Below are 17,470 nucleotides of genomic sequence, written 5' to 3'. Positions count from 1 at the left end.
CACCACCATCACTCACAGACCATCACCACCATCACTCACTGACCATCACCACCATCACTCACTAACCATCACCACCATCACTCACTGACCCTCACCACCATCACTCACTGACCCTCACCACCATCACTCACTGACCATCACCACCATCACTCACTGACCATCACCACCATCACTTACTGACCCTCACCACCATCACTCACTGACCATCACCACCATCACTCACTGACCCTCACCACCATCACTTACTGACCCTCACCACCATCACTCACTAACCATCACCACCATCACTGGCCATTACCACCATCACTCACTGACCATCACCACCATCACTCACTGACCCTCACCACCATCACTCACTGACCATCACCAACATCACTCACTGACCATCACCACCGTCACTCACTGACCCTCACCACCATCACTCACTGACCATCACCACCATCACTCACTGACCATCACCACCATCACTCACTGACCATCACCACCATCACTCACTGACCATCACCACCATCACCCACTGACCATCACTACCATCACTCATTAACCATCACCACCATCACTCACTGACCATCACCACCATCACTCACTGACCATCACCACCATCACTCACTGACCACCACCCTCACTCACTAACCATCACCACCATCACTCACTGACCATCACCACCATCACTCACTGACCATCACCACCATCACTCACTGACCACCACCATCACTCACTAACCATCACCACCATCACTAACCATCACCACCATCACTGACCATCACCACCATCACTCACTGACCATCACCACCATCACTCACTGACCATCACCACCATCACTCACTGACCATCACCACCATCACTGACCATCACCACCATCACTCACTGACCCTCACCACCATCACTCACTGACCATCACCCACTGACCATCACCGCCATCACTTACAGACCATCACCACCATCACCCACTGACCATCACCACCATCACTCACTGACCATCACCACCATCACTCACTGACCATCACCACCATCACCCACTGACCATCACCACCATCACCCACTGACCATCACCACCATCACTCACTGACCATCACCACCATCACTCACTGACCATCACCACCATCACACACTGACCATCACCACCATCACTCACTGACCCTCACCACCATCACTCACTGACCCTCACCACGATCACTCACAGACCCTCACCACCATCACTCACTGACCGTCACCACCATCACTCACTGACCATCACCACCATCACTCACTAACCATCACCACCATCACACACTGACCCTCACCACCATCACTCACAGACCATCACCACCATCACTCACTGACCATCACCACCATCACACACTGACCATCACCACCATCACACACTGACCCTCACCACCATCACTCACTGACCCTCACCACCATCACTCACTAACCATCACCACCATCACTGGCCATCACCACCATCACTCACTGACCATCACCACCATCACTCACTGACCCTCACCACCATCACTCACTGACCATCACCAACATCACTCACTGACCATCACCACCGTCACTCACTGACCCTCACCACCATCACTCACTGACCATCACCACCATCACTCACTGACCATCACCACCATCACTCACTGACCATCACCACCATCACCCACTGACCATCACTACCATCACTCATTAACCATCACCACCATCACTCACTGACCATCACCACCATCACTCACTGACCATCACCACCATCACCACTGACCATCACCACCATCACCCACTGACCATCACCACCATCACTCACTGACCATCACCACCATCACTCACTGACCATCACCACCATCACACACTGACCATCACCACCATCACTCACTGACCCTCACCACCATCACTCACTGACCCTCACCACGATCACTCACAGACCCTCACCACCATCACTCACTGACCGTCACCACCATCACTCACTGACCATCACCACCATCACTCACTAACCATCACCACCATCACACACTGACCCTCACCACCATCACTCACAGACCATCACCACCATCACTCACTGACCATCACCACCATCACACACTGACCATCACCACCATCACACACTGACCCTCACCACCATCACTCACTGACCCTCACCACCATCACTCACTAACCATCACCACCATCACTGGCCATCACCACCATCACTCACTGACCATCACCACCATCACTCACTGACCCTCACCACCATCACTCACTGACCATCACCAACATCACTCACTGACCATCACCACCGTCACTCACTGACCCTCACCACCATCACTCACTGACCATCACCACCATCACTCACTGACCATCACCACCATCACTCACTGACCATCACCACCATCACCCACTGACCATCACTACCATCACTCATTAACCATCACCACCATCACTCACTGACCATCACCACCATCACTCACTGACCATCACCACCATCACTCACTGACCACCACCATCACTCACTAACCATCACCACCATCACTAACCATCACCACCATCACTAACCATCACCACCATCACTGACCATCACCACCATCACTCACTGACCATCACCACCATCACTCACTGACCATCACCACCATCACTCACTGACCATCACCACCATCACTGACCATCACCACCATCACTCACTGACCCTCACCACCATCACTCACTGACCATCACCCACTGACCATCACCGCCATCACTTACAGACCATCACCACCATCACCCACTGACCATCACCACCATCACCCACTGACCATCACCACCATCACTCACTGACCATCACCACCATCACTCACTGACCATCACCACCATCACTCACTGACCCTCACCACCATCACTTACTGACCCTCACCACCATCACTTACTGACCCTCACCACCATCACTCACAGACCATCACCACCATCACTCACTGACCATCACCACCATCACTCACTAACCATCACCACCATCACTCACTGACCCTCACCACCATCACTCACTGACCCTCACCACCATCACTCACTGACCATCACCACCATCACTCACTGACCATCACCACCATCACTTACTGACCCTCACCACCATCACTCACTAACCATCACCACCATCACTGGCCATCACCACCATCACTCACTGACCATCACCACCATCACTCACTGACCCTCACCACCATCACTCACTGACCATCACCAACATCACTCACTGACCATCACCACCGTCACTCACTGACCCTCACCACCATCACTCACTGACCATCACCACCATCACTCACTGACCATCACCACCATCACTCACTGACCATCACCACCATCACTCACTGACCATCACCACCATCACCCACTGACCATCACTACCATCACTCATTAACCATCACCACCATCACTCACTGACCATCACCACCATCACTCACTGACCATCACCACCATCACTCACTGACCACCACCCTCACTCACTAACCATCACCACCATCACTCACTGACCATCACCACCATCACTCACTGACCATCACCACCATCACTCACTGACCACCACCATCACTCACTAACCATCACCACCATCACTAACCATCACCACCATCACTGACCATCACCACCATCACTCACTGACCATCACCACCATCACTCACTGACCATCACCACCATCACTCACTGACCATCACCACCATCACTGACCATCACCACCATCACTCACTGACCCTCACCACCATCACTCACTGACCATCACCCACTGACCATCACCGCCATCACTTACAGACCATCACCACCATCACCCACTGACCATCACCACCATCACCCACTGACCATCACCACCATCACTCACTGACCATCACCACCATCACTCACTGACCATCACCACCATCACCCACTGACCATCACCACCATCACCCACTGACCATCACCACCATCACTCACTGACCATCACCACCATCACTCACTGACCATCACCACCATCACACACTGACCATCACCACCATCACTCACTGACCCTCACCACCATCACTCACTGACCCTCACCACGATCACTCACAGACCCTCACCACCATCACTCACTGACCGTCACCACCATCACTCACTGACCATCACCACCATCACTCACTAACCATCACCACCATCACACACTGACCCTCACCACCATCACTCACAGACCATCACCACCATCACTCACTGACCATCACCACCATCACACACTGACCATCACCACCATCACACACTGACCCTCACCACCATCACTCACTGACCCTCACCACCATCACTCACTAACCATCACCACCATCACTGGCCATCACCACCATCACTCACTGACCATCACCACCATCACTCACTGACCCTCACCACCATCACTCACTGACCATCACCAACATCACTCACTGACCATCACCACCGTCACTCACTGACCCTCACCACCATCACTCACTGACCATCACCACCATCACTCACTGACCATCACCACCATCACTCACTGACCATCACCACCATCACTCACTGACCATCACCACCATCACCCACTGACCATCACTACCATCACTCATTAACCATAACCACCATCACTCACTGACCATCACCACCATCACTCACTGACCATCACCACCATCACTCACTGACCACCACCATCACTCACTAACCATCACCACCATCACTAACCATCACCACCATCACTGACCATCACCACCATCACTCACTGACCATCACCACCATCACTCACTGACCATCACCACCATCACTCACTGACCATCACCACCATCACTGACCATCACCACCATCACTCACTGACCCTCACCACCATCACTCACTGACCATCACCCACTGACCATCACCGCCATCACTTACAGACCATCACCACCATCACCCACTGACCATCACCACCATCACCCACTGACCATCACCACCATCACTCACTGACCATCACCACCATCACTCACTGACCATCACCACCATCACTCACTGACCCTCACCACCATCACTTACTGACCCTCACCACCATCACTTACTGACCCTCACCCCCATCACTCACAGACCATCACCACCATCACTCACTGACCATCACCACCATCACTCACTAACCATCACCACCATCACTCACTGACCCTCACCACCATCACTCACTGACCCTCACCACCATCACTCACTGACCATCACCACCATCACTCACTGACCATCACCACCATCACTTACTGACCCTCACCACCATCACTCACTGACCATCACCACCATCACTCACTGACCCTCACCACCATCACTTACTGACCCTCACCACCATCACTCACTAACCATCACCACCATCACTGACCATCACCACCATCACTCACTGACCATCACCACCATCACTCACTGACCACCACCATCACTCACTAACCATCACCACCATCACTAACCATCACCACCATCACTGACCATCACCACCATCACTCACTGACCATCACCACCATCACTCACTGACCATCACCACCATCACTGACCATCACCACCATCACTCACTGACCCTCACCACCATCACTCACTGACCATCACCCACTGACCATCACCACCATCACTTACAGACCATCACCACCATCACCCACTGACCATCACCACCATCACCCACTGACCATCACCACCATCACTCACTGACCATCACCACCATCACTCACTGACCATCACCACCATCACCCACTGACCATCACCACCATCACCCACTGACCATCACCACCATCACTCACTGACCATCACCACCATCACCCACTGACCATCACCACCATCACTCACTGACCATCACCACCATCACTCACTGACCCTCACCACCATCACTCACTGACCCTCACCACCATCACTCACTGACCATCACCACCATCACCCACTGACCCTCACCACCATCACTCACTGACCCTCACCACCATCACCACTGACCCTCACCACCATCACTCACTGACCCTCACCACCATCACTCACTGACCACCACCATCACTCACTGACCATCACCACCATCACTCACTGACCATCACCACCATCACTCACTGACCATCACCACCATCACTCACTGACCATCACCACCATCACTCACTGACCCTCACCACCATCACACACTGACCCTCACCACCATCACTCACTGACCATCACCACCATCACTCACTGACCATCACCACCATCACACACTGACCCTCACCACCATCACTCACTGACCATCACCACCATCACTCACTGACCATCACCACCATCACTCACTGACCATCACCACCGTCACTCACTGACCCTCACCACCATCACTCACTGACCATCACCACCATCACACACTGACCATCACCACCATCACTTACTGACCCTCACCACCATCACACACTAACCATCACCACCATCACTCACTGACCCTCACCACCATCACTCACTGACCATCACCACCATCACAGACCATCACCACCATCACCCACTGACCATCACCACCATCACAGACCATCACCACCATTACCCACTGACCATCACCACCATCACAGACCATCACCACCATTACTCACTCACCACCATCACACACTAACCATCACCACCATCACTCACTGACCATAGCCATCGCCACCACTTCGGCTGCCTGCCCACACCACCACCACCGCTGGGACGTTCATCCACGCAAAGACAAAGGACAATTCACGTTCGTATTTTTTACGCCTCCGTATTGTAAGTCATTACAAACCACGTCTCACTTTAACGTACGTGTGTGTGTGTACGAACTGTAGCGATGTGTGTGTGTGTACTATTTACTGTAATCGCCGGTGCCGTGCAAGTCGTGTGTACGGAATGCGTGGCTATTTGCGTGACAGAGCGACATGAATGGTAGCGATGTTAACACAGCACGCAAAATGAGTACGTAGCGCGTATACAGTGTATATATAGTGTATATGCGTGTGAGCACTATAATATATAATTATAGCACGGTTGGCTACGTACGGTGCGAAAGAAATTCAACAATACAGTACATGTAATATGGGTATAACGTTCATGAGTTGTTTAGGAAATTTCGTGCGTGTGTGTGTGTATCCAGCAAATGTCTCATGGAACTGTATGAATGAACACGAGTACATGCAGACACACACGTGTATAGGACATATATGTCTCAATTCCTTAATGCATGTTCATATGTATACGCGCACACACACATGGATATGTACACACACGTGTGTACATACACCCACACACGTGTGTGTACACGGAAATGTGTCGTGTGTATGTATCCAGTAAAGTGCATGTGCGATGTAACTACACCTTGTGTACATGCATGTATCGGCACATGCGTGTACATGCACATGCGTGTACATGTGATACGTATGTTTGTCTATCCAGTGCAAGTGCCATGATCTAGTTACAGTCAAAACGATACAAATCTGTACTCCCATTCGGCGGTGTCATTTACACTGCAGAAATGTATTGGGGCAAAGCAATGTGCTATGAAATAACGGGCCATTTCCTGCAACCTCCATTTCATATTTATCATAGATTTATTTATTTAAAAGGGCCCACAAATGTTATTGATTAACCACTGTGAGGTGGTGGTGGTGGTGCTGGGGGTTGGTTAATTGTGCTTTATGCATAATTTATGTATCAGTGTGCGTGCGAGTATCTGTGTGGCCCATGCAATGTCCACGTGTCTGTTAATGCACACTGGGTGTTTGTGTCTGCCCTGTGTGTGTGTCTTGGAGGCAGTACAAATTAACACAGTACACATCGTTTTAGCGTGTTGAACCATCTCCCCGCACATCCGATTATCACGATTGGCTACGTACGGTGTGAAAGATGTTCACAACTCTTTGGATATTTCGGTAAAGTCACATATAAATAAGAAATCATAAAAAAATAACATAATAGCGTAACGACGTTTCGGTTGCAACACAAGCAGCCATCATCAGGTACAGAAGAGCTAAATTTTAAATTTCATACTTAACTTGCAATTTAGCAATCTTTGAAATAGCGTAATCAACCAGACTATGCGTTAATTGTGTTTTGACCGACCGTCTGTGTTGCTTCATATGGTTTCCAAATTTTGCTAAACCCTGTTTGTTTGGTATGCTTCTCTCTCTGTGTCCCCTGTTGTATCTGTGTTAGTTCCCCCCTACTTGGGTGTCTGTGTATACATCTGGGGTTATGTGTTTCCCCTCTCTCTCGTTAATTTAGCTCTTCTGTACCTGATGATGGCTGCTTGTGTTGCAACCGAAACGTCGTACGCTATTATGTTATTTTATTATTTCTTATTTATACGTGACTTTACCGAAAAAAAACAAAGAGTAATTCCTGCAGTCACGAAAGCTTCGAATCAACTGTGAGCTCGTACGGTTTACCCCGTATTCTTGTGCAGGAAAATTGAGTTTTCAGGTCCATACTGCGCACAGCCATTATAATACGGGCACGAAAAAATGTTTTTGCCTATTTGTTTGTGTTTCTCCCTTGTGATGGGACTTTGTAGGATAAACTTTGAGATTTAGAAGGGCACGGGGTGATCAATAAAGTTTGAATTGGTCTGTAATAAGGTAGGGCAGTGATAAGGGGTTGACAGGTATGGAAGTTCAACATACATACATCATTTGCAGACACTTAAGATGTGTTTAGTGTGATGCCGTGTATGTGCTTTAATGTTATTGCTTTCTCCATGTGTCATAGCTGCTCTATAATTGCACGCCATTATCTCTGATCTGATGACAGCCTGTCCACAACTCTTAATGGCCACAATACGTTAAAAGCTCAGTAACAAACAGCACTGCCATCATTAGCATGCAACGTGTGCACGCAATTGCTGTGTTTTTTTTTACCATACTTTAATTCTCGCAGTGGGCTTGCATAATGAATCCGCATCTCCTTCAGATATGCAATCCTGAGTGGAAGTGCGCATTCATTGTTGTGTGTAGACCGTGTTAAGTAACAGCGCAGAAATTTCGATTTAAAGCTTTCGTGACTGCAAGGATTCATCTTCTTTGGTTCTTTCGGTAAAGTCACCACGTAGAATGAGAATAAAATAATAAAATAAAACAATAAAATTCTCACGACGTAGCTCTGTCGTCCCGACAGGTTTGTTCCTTTCACCTGAAGAAGGCCACTTGTGTTGTGGCCGAAACGTCGTGAGAATTTTATTGTTTTATTTTATTATTTTATTGTCATTCTACGTGGTGACTTTACCGAAAGAACCAAAGAAGATGACAGCGCAGAGTTTGTGTGTTGACTTGCCGTGGCACCAGCTGGTGGATTTGGAGAGTGCACAACAGAGCTCTCGGTTCCACGGAAGGCCTGAACGAGGTGCAACAAGGCTGCGTTGCTCTGTGTGTGTGTGTGACAAAAACGGGCAGACGACGAAGTCTCTTTCGAGTCTTGCACACAAATAACGCGGTCATGCAAAGCCTCGAAGTGTCAACGAGGGCCTCTGTTGGCAGCCCTAAAATACCAATGGTGGCAATTATTCATTCGCACGACAACGGACACTGTATCCAGAGAACACAACCACCACTGTTGCATTCCCAACAAGTGACCACCCTCGTCTCATCAGCCCAACTTCTGGATGATGATGTGACTTAAGCCGACTGGGATTTGAACTCGCCACCACTTGATGCGGTGGTTCTTCACCCCCCCCACCCCCCTGGGGCTGCGAGATGCCCTTTCTGGGGGATGCGAAACATGGGCAGATTTTTTAAAATTATTTTTAGAAGGTAAATAATCGAAACGCAAATGAAGCACGGGCAGGTAAGTAGAACTACAGTAAACCCTTGTTAATTGAGACACATATGGGCCTCTGGCCTTGCCGAATTATTCAATATTCCGAATTATGTTCAAAGGTACTCCCCATTGTACACAATAGCGACGTTTATCCTGTAGATATGCCTAAAGCGCAGCCGTGCCAAATTATCCCCAATTACGATCAAATACCGAAATGACGAGGTTCTACTTACTTTCATCAAACCTTTCATCAAACCCTATGTACGTGTAGGGGAGTGTACAAGAGAAGGTTCTAGAAGGGCGAGTTGAGGAGATGGTTGAAAACAGGTGGCTGGACACGCGTTGGCTGGACACGAAGTGGGGGGGCCCCCTGGCCGATAGGGCCGGGCCCGAGCGAGGCACACGCGGTCTGACCGGGCGGTTGTTCAGGGGACTAATCGACGACCAGAGAGGTGGGCGACATCGAGGCCGAATGTTCGAGATCTGACAGTGGAAACCATCGGGGTTGGCTGTTAAAGACTCGAACTGAGTGGAAACCACCGGGGCTGAAGAAAGCCATCATCAGCGTGGCAGTCGTTACGCTCACATTTTATATACGTTCGGATAAATGCAGCTCAAACTTCCTTGAAAACGGATGTCTCCAAGGAGTTTATTTTACATGTTCTTTAACGTAATTTTTTGTTAACCGATGCAAAGCTGCAGTTATATACAAGGACCATTGACCTCATGGTAGATCGAGTGCTCAGCCGGCACAATCTCAGCATAGCAAGAATTCACCTGGGAAACTGACACTGAACCTTCAGGCCGGCAGTTATAATGAAGAGGGTTGAGAGGCATGGAAAAATATAATAGATGATGTTTTGAGCAATTACCTTCTTTTTCCTTTTACAGCAGTTGTATTGATGAACGTGAGGTCTTTGTTTTATATCCGAAGTGTGCTTTATCACAAGTTGTCCATCACCTTCCCCCTACCAATACAATGTATGTTGAACTTCTTTCGCACCGTACGTAACCAACCGTGCTAATCGGAGGTGCGGTGGGGGGGGGGGCGACAAAAACATACGTCGCTTATATCGAAACTGTGCTGGTATCATGTGTGCTTATATCCCGCTTCTACTGCGGTAAAAGAATGCGTCCCATTGTCCACGACATCCTTCCTGATATACACTGCCGTGGTGGTGTGACACCAGCGAAGGTACCACCAAAACACGTGTTTCTGAAAAAACAATCTCAACGTGCTCTGTAGGTGATGGAGGACTCCGTAACGCCAACAAACGCCAAGACCAGTTTGTGGGCCAGCTTACCACTCCGCTCCTATCAGAGTGGCGCTCTGGCCGGCTCGGCCAGCGTTCTCGTCAGCACGGCCCTCACCTTCCCCATCTTCAAGGCGAGCACTCGGCAACAGATGGCCCTGAGTCTCTCGGCACGGCCGGTGTTGGCGCAGCTGCTAAGCGAGGGCCTGAAGTCCTTGCTGCTGCGTGGACTCTTGGCTCCCAGTTTGCAGGTGAGAAAGAGGTGGACGTGGTGGTATCACTGCCACCACCAGCAGCATCATCAGCTATGTCTCTCGGGCTGTTCTCAGAGCTGTACGGCATAAAATGTTAAATATTTAAAGTGATTTAAAGACACACTGGAGTAATGTCCCTGTGGTATCAATGCCATGCATCTAGTCTTGTTTAAAAACCTATGCCAGATAAACTGGGACACAGCCTCGGTATGTATCTATGAGATATGTTTTTTGGTTTGTCTTCCTTACACATAAGTGAATGATTGGTCATAAATCGATGTAATCAAAAGTATCGTGAACAAACACTATAGTTTTCAGAAGCCATAAATTATGGTTGTACATTATAATCCAAAGTGCTCAGTCTGAATTATAATCACTTACCTTTCAGTCCATCCTTTGATATTTCCAAATGTCATAAAACCAGAATCAGAATTATTTTTTAAATAATGTCGACCTTAAGACAAATGTAGTCTCATCTCAGTAACCTCATCTTGTTGTTTCCGATAGCTACAGCTGCATATAAATTTCCACCAGGTTGGACATTCAATAGCATGTACATTTTGAGATGATTTCCATTATAGCCATCACAACCTTAACTGTCATAAACTGAGTAACATTGCATTCTGTATTTACAATAAGGCGTAGAATACCATGCAGTGCTCCTATGCACCAATTGGCCTCGCATGTCTTCCGTGTGCCCCCCACCAAACAGCGTGTGCTTTGCCGCTCGATAATGTACGGTAACTACGAGTTCGTCCTGGGGAAGCTGGCCCACATGGGGCCCAGGCTGACCGACCGGAGCCGTTTGGCCTGCTCCCTGGCCGCCCTGCTCTCCGGAACGCTGGAGGCCGTGCTCACACCCCTCGAGAGGGTGCAGACTCTGCTGGTGAATCCGCAGACCCGCGGGCAGCACGCCTTCCGGCACTCCTTCTCCGCTCTTTCGCACCTCGGCACGCTGGGCTTGCGCGAGCTGTACGTCGGACTCACGCCCGTACTGCTCCGAAACGGACCCAGCTTCGCCCTCTACTTGTATATCAAGGTGTGTGAGCGCCTGCTCAGTGGAGCCCCGTTACCCCAATGCGTTGTCCACACATTGTGTGGCAACTTGATACGCAGCTTTGCTGTATTTAAACGAGTGGTGGGCAACCTGCAGGCTGCAGGTGGCTTGGGTATCGGTGTCAAGGGTGGTACGTTGTTTCATTTATTAGTGTACGAGTGTGAAATCAAACTTGCGGCTCGCTGAGGTGAAGGAGGGCCGCTCATGTTGCCCACTAACTAGTCTATGTTGCCCAGCATTTAAAGCCTCTTTTTTAACTACATTATTGTATTCTTGCTTCTTTCGGTAAAGTCACGTAGAAGGGAAACAATAAAATAATAAAAATATAAAAAGTAAAATTCTCACGTTTCGACTGCAACATCAACTGCAACATCATCAGGTGTGAAAACCACAGGTGTGAAAACCAAGCAATCATCATCACCTGATGATGATTGCTTGTTTTGCAGTCGAAACATCGTGAGAATTTTATTGTTTTATATTTGTATTGTTATTGTTTCCCTTCTACGTGACTTTACCGAAAGAACCAAGAATATGAATCCCTGCAGTCACGAAAGCTTTAAATAAAATTTTTACATTATTGTAGTTTATGGTCATTATATAATTTGTGCTAGCATTTAATCAACTCTTAACAAAGTTCTAGTATTTGAATAGCAATGTTTATTAAGTTCCAATCTATCCCATTCCTACTTGTACAACAACTTAAACACTTTCTTATATTTGACCAACCCTTCAAGGATATTTCCTGCCATTGTCCCTGGTGCAGCCCATTTGATTGACCTTTTTAGCTACATATTCTGGTGACATGTACTTGCTTTACCTGTGCTTTTTGTGTTGTCATCTATTGTAGGATCCTGTTATGATGTAATGGCTAGCACACTAGATTTCTATTACAGAAATCACCGGTTAATTCTTCTGGCGTGGCAGTTGGAACAATGGGGCAGGTTTCTTAAATTCCCTCGCCTGACCACCCAGCAGTTTAATTGGGTACGCCAGTTGGGTCGTGTAAACCGTGGGTGCTGCCACCTCTTGTACAACATCTGGCTCTTCTGGAAGAGTAGGCCACGTATCCACGAGAGCCGCTGCTAGCGGAGGCCCTTCCGCAAGCACCGGTGCGAGCAAGCAATTGCAGGCCCGCACATTTACATTAACTTTGGCATGGCGACACACCCACCGAAACAACCAACAGAGCAGACGCCAAGAAACCGCGGCTCTGCTCGGTTTTCCACACCACAGGACAGCGTCACGCTGCTCGTGCCCGCCTCCGTTCGAGGCCGCAGCACTTTTCTGGAGGGTGCGTTCATGGGTGGCTTCTCGTCCCTGCTCACGGGCCTCGCCTTCTACCCGCTCAACACCGTCAAGGTGCAAATGCAGGCCCGCATCGAGAGGCATCATCTGGGCTTCCTGGCCACTGCACGCGACGTGGTGTGGCGGCAGGGGACCAGGCGGCTCTACCGCGGCGTTACCGCGCATTGCCTGGGCTCCATCATCTCGTGGGCCGTGTTTGAGGGGTCCTACCGGGTCATAATGGAAATGATGTAGAGCACTACACCACCACAAGCCTGTTGGGATATATGTGGTTTGTGACTAGAAGAGGTTTGTATAAAACGATCTCGGGCAAAACAAATTTTGGTTGGCTTTCTTACTCTGCCAGCAATTTTACAAATTGAAAAAAAAAACTTGGCTCAGAAACAAAGTTTGGATCGATTTCAGAATGGTCTCATTCAAAGAATCCTGATAAAAAATTCGTAGGGGGGGGTTTACTAGGTTGAGGTATGCGACTGAAATGAAAACAATTCAGGTTCTATACCGGCGACTGAGGGCGAATACGAATGTAGGTGTCAAATGCTTCAATGGATTTTATGATGGTACATTTTAAAACGAGACCTATGTTTAAACGTTTAAAGTGCATTTACGGTATAATATATTAAGGAAATGCATCTTTATAAGAGTGCTTCTCAACCTTGTTGGTATGGCAGCAAAATCCCCCACACCCTCCAGGTTACTAAGGCCATAAGAAAGATATCCACGCCTCTAGTCAAGTGTTAATGAGGCACGTGCTTTGAGTATGATTGTTTTAGCGCTGCAACGTAGCGGAGACATCATTACTCGCGCATTGAACATTTCTCCTGAACGGTATCCATGCCACAGCTCGTGCTCCCCCCTGAACAGCTTTCATGTCCTCCAGGCGTACGGATCCCCAATGCGATGAGAACCGCCGATTTACAAAGAGCCCTAATTATGATGTGACAAAATGTATTTGATACGGAACACTTGGCAGGAAATGTAGATTTGGGGCCGTCCATAAATGACGTCATGCACCTAGGGGGGTGGGGGGGGTCAGACATTTGTGAGGATGTGTGACGAGGGGGGCAGGGGGGGGGGTTTGAGAAACGTGACGTCACATCAAAATGCGCAAATTTAAATATAGATATACACGTTCTACTTAATTCAATATACTTTTTCATGTTTTCTCCTACATCAGAGTGCAGTGCCACATTAAATACGCACTACAATGACAATAGTTTAAAGCGATTTGAAGCATGTTTTATTTTTTGGGGAAGGCAGAGCTTTGTGACGTCATTTGAGGGGGGAGTCTGACTTTGTGATGCCTTGTGACGAGGGGGGGGGGGGGGTCGAAAATCGTCCAAATCGCGTGACGTCATTTATGGACGGCCCCTTTGGTCACCGCACTTAAACCAAGGGACACAGAACGTGCCTTCATAAACAATAATAACAGTTCACGTGACAACTTCAGAGGTGTTTCTGCAGCTCGCTGTAGAGACAATATCGTGACGTTCAAGTACTGTGCAATGTCAGCAGCACATGCTGTAACATGAAAGGAACATTCGTTTTAAATACTTATTTATGTTTACAGTAATTAAACAATTGTGAGCCTGTATGTATGGTGTAGTTATTTTGATTCCCCTTCTAAACAATTTACATTTGGATATTAAACTATCGTTTGTGTAAATGTGAGGTAATTACAAAATAGCATTCAATGACATAAATTAACACATTAACTTAAGTAAATTTATTTTGATTGCTCACATGTTCTATTACACTGAGCTAAGGCTTATTTTGGCGTTTCAATTTTTGTTAAATTCACTGCCAAGGTTCGGAAAAGACAATAACTTAATGGTCATGGAATCAAGTGAGACGGCGTTCCATGTAAAATATTTTATTTAAAAATAATTTAAACTAAAACAAGGAGCTAATTCAAGTTTTTTTCCAACTTTTTTATTCAGGTGGAATAAAAGAAGGGGTGCCTGGTTTATATTGTAAAAAAAAAACTCGAGCGCCTTTTGTACATAATGCGCTGACATACTAATTTGTATTTTAAGAGCATGTTGTATGACGTTTTTAGAAGGAAATAAATTAAGCACCCATTCTAATTTGTTTCAACAGGGATTTCCAATATTTCACGAACTTCATCAAAATCCACGATTTCCATGATCACCAAACCAAAATCATAGCCTTGCACAGAGTACCAAAAATGGTGAAATGTACTTTACAGGCTGCAAACTATTACAGCCCATTTTCCGCAAGCTTACCAATGAAACGCAAGCCTACAAATGTACAAATGCCATCATTACCAGTTTGAATAATCCTAATGAGGGAACCGAGCTACATATTCTTGCTTGTTTCGGTAAAGTCACGTAGATAGAAAATCAAGTTTTAAGTCAAAATTTAACTGAGCCACAGTGAGCCAAGTAGGAGATTAACGTTAAAAAGTTACCTTTTTGATTAGCATGCAAATGACAAAGATTGCGTGGTTAATAAAAAAGTGAATTGACAATGTTATAATACAACGGTGGTTTAAGTCATTCCCGGACTTTGTAGGTGGACAACGGATGGCAATGACAAAATGTTGCGGCGGCCGTGGTGGGGGCGGGGGGGTGGATCTTTTGAGAATGGTCACCAGGTGGCAGAGGTTCCTCGAGTGCATGCACAATGAGAGACAATACGGCCACTAGCCCAGCAGGAGAACAAAGAATAGAGAATCAAGTGTATTGTGTGCGAAGGCATCAAAGCCAGCCGAGATTCACGAGCGACTTTGTGCACACATTAAAGATGCAATACTCGGGATGATCAGCAGTGTTTGATGTGCTGGATAACTTTGCGCTTTCTGAGCCAATTGCTTTGATGTCTGTAAGTGCTTGGAAAGCCTGATTCTTGCCGAAACCCAATTGCAGCAGAAACATAAAACGAGCAATGGCAGTGTTTAAATTGAGACCATTGCCCACCTGCACTTCAATAATGTGCTTGCCAGAATGGCTTTCAAAACAGCTGAATGTTTCCTAACAATCATTACCGGGTGCACATCTCCGAGTTGCTGTTTGCCCATTTCATAGCAGGACATACATTTCCCCCGCACCTCAAATTAACCACAGTTGGCTACGTACGGTGCGAAAGAAGTTCAACATACATTCCTGGAATGCATGGTTACATGATGGAACTTAGATTCACCATCTCACTTTCGAATCGAAGTGTTCCAGTCTGGAATTTAAACGCTCAACTGCTCGTGTATATCGACGCCCAAGTGTTGGTCAGCCTCTCAGCTCTGGGTCTCTCAGCTAGTCCTTGATTTCGACTGTTCCAGTGGTGGATACGGCAATGGTCTCGAAAATGCTAATGAGGCCATCCGTCTGAACACACGAGTTCAAGCACATTCATGACGCAGACTGCCGATATGGGAGCCTAAACGGATGCCCTCATGGTTTGGTTTATTGGATCTATAGTGGAAGCATTGTGCCCCCCCCAAAGTTGGACGGCCGGTTACACGGCAGTTCCTTTTAAGACATCTCAGGGGCCGAGAAGTTCGTGGTCGACACAGACATCGACCAGCTAAGTCACTGGTCTGTTGATCGCGGGTTCGGTGGTTGGCCGAAGCACAAGGCCCACCACCTCCCGAATGCCTCGTGCAGTAATTCAACCACTTGTAGGGCAGCCACCTGAGCTGTGCCAGTCACCTTTAAGAGGCACTACAGATTGTAATGTCCGAGCATCTGCCAACACAGTTTTTGAGAGGGCGGTGCAATCCTCGGTATCCCAGTGAGCCCACCACTGTCTCCAATGCACTGCTTGGGTGGAGATACCTAACAGTGGATACTGTGGATGTTGCCAGACTGTACCTCTATGAAGTATTTATATAAATATTTTTTTTGTAGGCCTTGGCACTCCTACCCACAGCACTCATTGCCTCCTCCCCACCTCAGCAGCATGAAAACATCAAGATTCCGCTGCACATTCCCATGGCAGCCAAGGCTATGAGATAGACCCTTTAA

General features: G+C 47.9%; 2 protein-coding genes across 3 annotated transcripts in view; one reads left to right on the top strand and one right to left on the bottom strand.

The window, feature by feature from the left end:
• Nucleotides 1-17,470, bottom strand: part of LOC142925636 (uncharacterized) — a 139,963-nt gene that overhangs the window by 53,831 nt on the left and 68,662 nt on the right. The window lies entirely within an intron of this gene.
• LOC116944974 (mitochondrial nicotinamide adenine dinucleotide transporter SLC25A51-like) lies at nt 5,861-15,082 on the top strand. Of its 2 annotated transcripts, none has more exons than XM_032958976.2 (4): nt 5,861-6,577; nt 10,868-11,125; nt 11,841-12,167; nt 13,419-15,082. In XM_032958976.2, exons 2-4 carry the CDS (start codon nt 10,871-10,873, stop codon nt 13,722-13,724), a joined length of 888 nt encoding a protein of 295 aa, XP_032814867.1. In that variant the 5' UTR covers nt 5,861-6,577; nt 10,868-10,870; the 3' UTR covers nt 13,725-15,082. The 2 variants fall into 2 exon arrangements, with proteins under 2 accessions (XP_032814867.1, XP_032814866.1); XM_032958975.2 differs by having other exon boundaries at nt 5,864-6,603.

The sequence above is a fragment of the Petromyzon marinus genome, chromosome 22 (genome assembly GCF_048934315.1).
Source record: "Petromyzon marinus isolate PM22_M1 ecotype Great Lakes invasive population chromosome 22, UKy_Petmar_22M1.pri1.0, whole genome shotgun sequence".
Taxonomy (NCBI): Eukaryota; Metazoa; Chordata; class Hyperoartia; order Petromyzontiformes; family Petromyzontidae; genus Petromyzon; species Petromyzon marinus.
The sequence above is the reverse complement of the archived record's forward strand: the minus strand, read 5'-3'. Positions and strand labels throughout refer to the sequence as shown.

Excerpts from the sequence above, each read along its gene's own strand:
- LOC116944974 (XM_032958976.2), top strand. The coding sequence starts at position 10,871 with ATGGAGGACTCCGTAACGCCAACAAACGCCAAGACCAGTTTGTGGGCC. Across the intron at positions 11,126-11,840 it reads TCTTGGCTCCCAGTTTGCAG|CGTGTGCTTTGCCGCTCGAT; the intron begins GTGAGAAAGAGG and ends CCCACCAAACAG. Across the intron at positions 12,168-13,418 it reads CCCTCTACTTGTATATCAAG|GACAGCGTCACGCTGCTCGT; the intron begins GTGTGTGAGCGC and ends TCCACACCACAG.